This window comes from Protobothrops mucrosquamatus, unplaced genomic scaffold (genome assembly GCF_001527695.2).
Source record: "Protobothrops mucrosquamatus isolate PMUCROS unplaced genomic scaffold, P.Mucros_1.0 scaffold_20, whole genome shotgun sequence".
NCBI classification, from domain to species: domain Eukaryota; kingdom Metazoa; phylum Chordata; class Lepidosauria; order Squamata; family Viperidae; genus Protobothrops; species Protobothrops mucrosquamatus.
This window is the reverse complement of record NW_015386096.1, coordinates 111774-113639: the sequence shown is the minus strand read 5'-3', so window position 1 is coordinate 113639 and position 1866 is coordinate 111774. Positions and strand designations below refer to the sequence as shown.

The 1866-nt window shown below is 34.3% G+C and overlaps 1 protein-coding gene across 1 annotated transcript in view; it reads left to right on the top strand.

Moving 5' to 3' along the window:
- The window catches only part of LOC107302535 (rho guanine nucleotide exchange factor 5), a 26175-nt gene that overhangs the window by 8884 nt on the left and 15425 nt on the right, over positions 1 to 1866 (top strand). Inside the window, exon 3 of the mRNA XM_015831653.1 lies at positions 444 to 491. Within this exon, the coding sequence (XP_015687139.1) occupies positions 444 to 491 (48 nt within the window). The remainder of the gene's footprint in view (positions 1 to 443; positions 492 to 1866) is intronic.

Below are 1866 nucleotides of genomic sequence, written 5' to 3'. Positions count from 1 at the left end.
AACATACATTTCTATCTTAACATTCGTCTTTAATCCCAGCCGTCCTTTTCAAATTCCTCCAACGGTAAAATTTATCCCAGGTTTCAAAAAAAATTGATCCACATTTATCTTTTAGTATCATTGTGAGCCTGTCCATTTCTGCACATGCTAATATTTTATGTATTAACTCTTCCTCTGTGGGAATTTCCTTACTCTTCCAAGGCATTGCATTTTCCCGCACGTGTTTTCGGCTGCAAACTTATCCTGTGGCCTCAAGGGGAAAAAAATGCAATTTTTCCCCCGGTCCATGTGCAATTAGAATAAATTCAGATAACAATCTAAACAAGTGAATTTTGCCCCAATGTTTAGGTGTAATTGATGAAAAGCAACTCCTTTGGAGGACTTCTTAATTTTTCTTATTTAATTTTTTTCTCTCTTCCTTGAAAGAGAGAAGAAAACAACAGAAACAATAGAAAATATCAAACGCCGACGCTCCAGACTGATTAATTCATGTAAGTGTTATTTCTCTTGGTGTGTTTGTGGCTTCCTCGCCCCCTCCCTTAAATAGGGGTTAATCATGTTCCTTTACTTGGGTTTTGATAACAGGTACTTGACTTACAATATTACTTATATCAAGAAATAACATAAAAAAGGGGGAAAAAGCATACAGTATTATTTAAGGAATTCATCCCTCTTAGCATGTAGGTATAAGAAGTAAATCGAATGAAGTGTCTTTATATGAGGCTTTTGCCTGTCCATGTTTCTTGACAATCTTTTTCTTTTTCTTCTTCGCTGCTTCTCTTATCACTTCCTTTCTCTCTGATGTTTTCAACATCTCTACATTCCATTTTATCCAGTCTGTTTTTTTGTCCTCAGATTTATTTTGTAGTCTTAAGGGATGAGTTGTTTTTTTTCTATTTCTTGTGAATTTTTTCCCACTAGGATTAAATCATGTTTTCTTGCTTTGTTAAGTTCCATCTTTGAGTCTGTATTTTCAATTTTATGTCCACTTATTTGTTTTGTCTGCTCCTTCTCTGTTGTTGTTTCCTGGAAGTTGTTTTGTTGTAGAGTTAACTTAGAAATAGATTGATTTATATTTTCAAATTTATTTTGGATTTCTTTGTGATTTGAACTCATTGTTGTTTGAATTAATTGCAATATATTATATATCTCCTCCTGAGAGGTATTTATGTTTTCTTGATGTGTTCTATCTACATGTCTCTGATCCATGATGGCCAAAAGTTGAAGTTTTCCTTCTTTTCTGCAAATAGCTTTAGAATCCGGGTTAAATAGATATTTGTAATCCAAAGAGTTCAAAAAAGATTTTTTTCCTAAAGTTTATAATTCTCTTTGTCTGCAGCCCAAATTGTTGTCTTTTTTTGTCACAGCTGTTCTTTGTTATTAAAGATTTGAAGGTCACAAACACAGATTAGCTTTTCACAGGTTTTGGCAAGTTCTCTATGAAGATCATAACTGTCATAATCTTCATCCACCACTAGGTGTCAGGATCTATTTAGTTTTCAATATGAACAATGTCTTTAAAATGAGAGTCTTAACCATTCAACAATTTTAAACTTGTCCCAAATTAAATTTTAGCTTTCAAGTTTATAAATTTATTTCACTACCATATATTTTGATCCTCTGTAGAAATTTTAATTTGCTGCTTCCGTTAGTACAAGGGTGGGGCAGAAGTCCCCCTCCTTCACTCTCGGAGATATTTTGCTTCTTGGGGATCTTTTCCAGGAAATTAAGTGTGGAATGGAAAAGGGAAAATCAGATTCCTCACCCAGTTTCAAGCACGATGTTTACTGTTGTACTGGTTAGTTCTTTTGGACTTCGGTTGCAAGTAGCTTGGGCTGATCGGGGAAATACAGCCTTTCTCCTGTC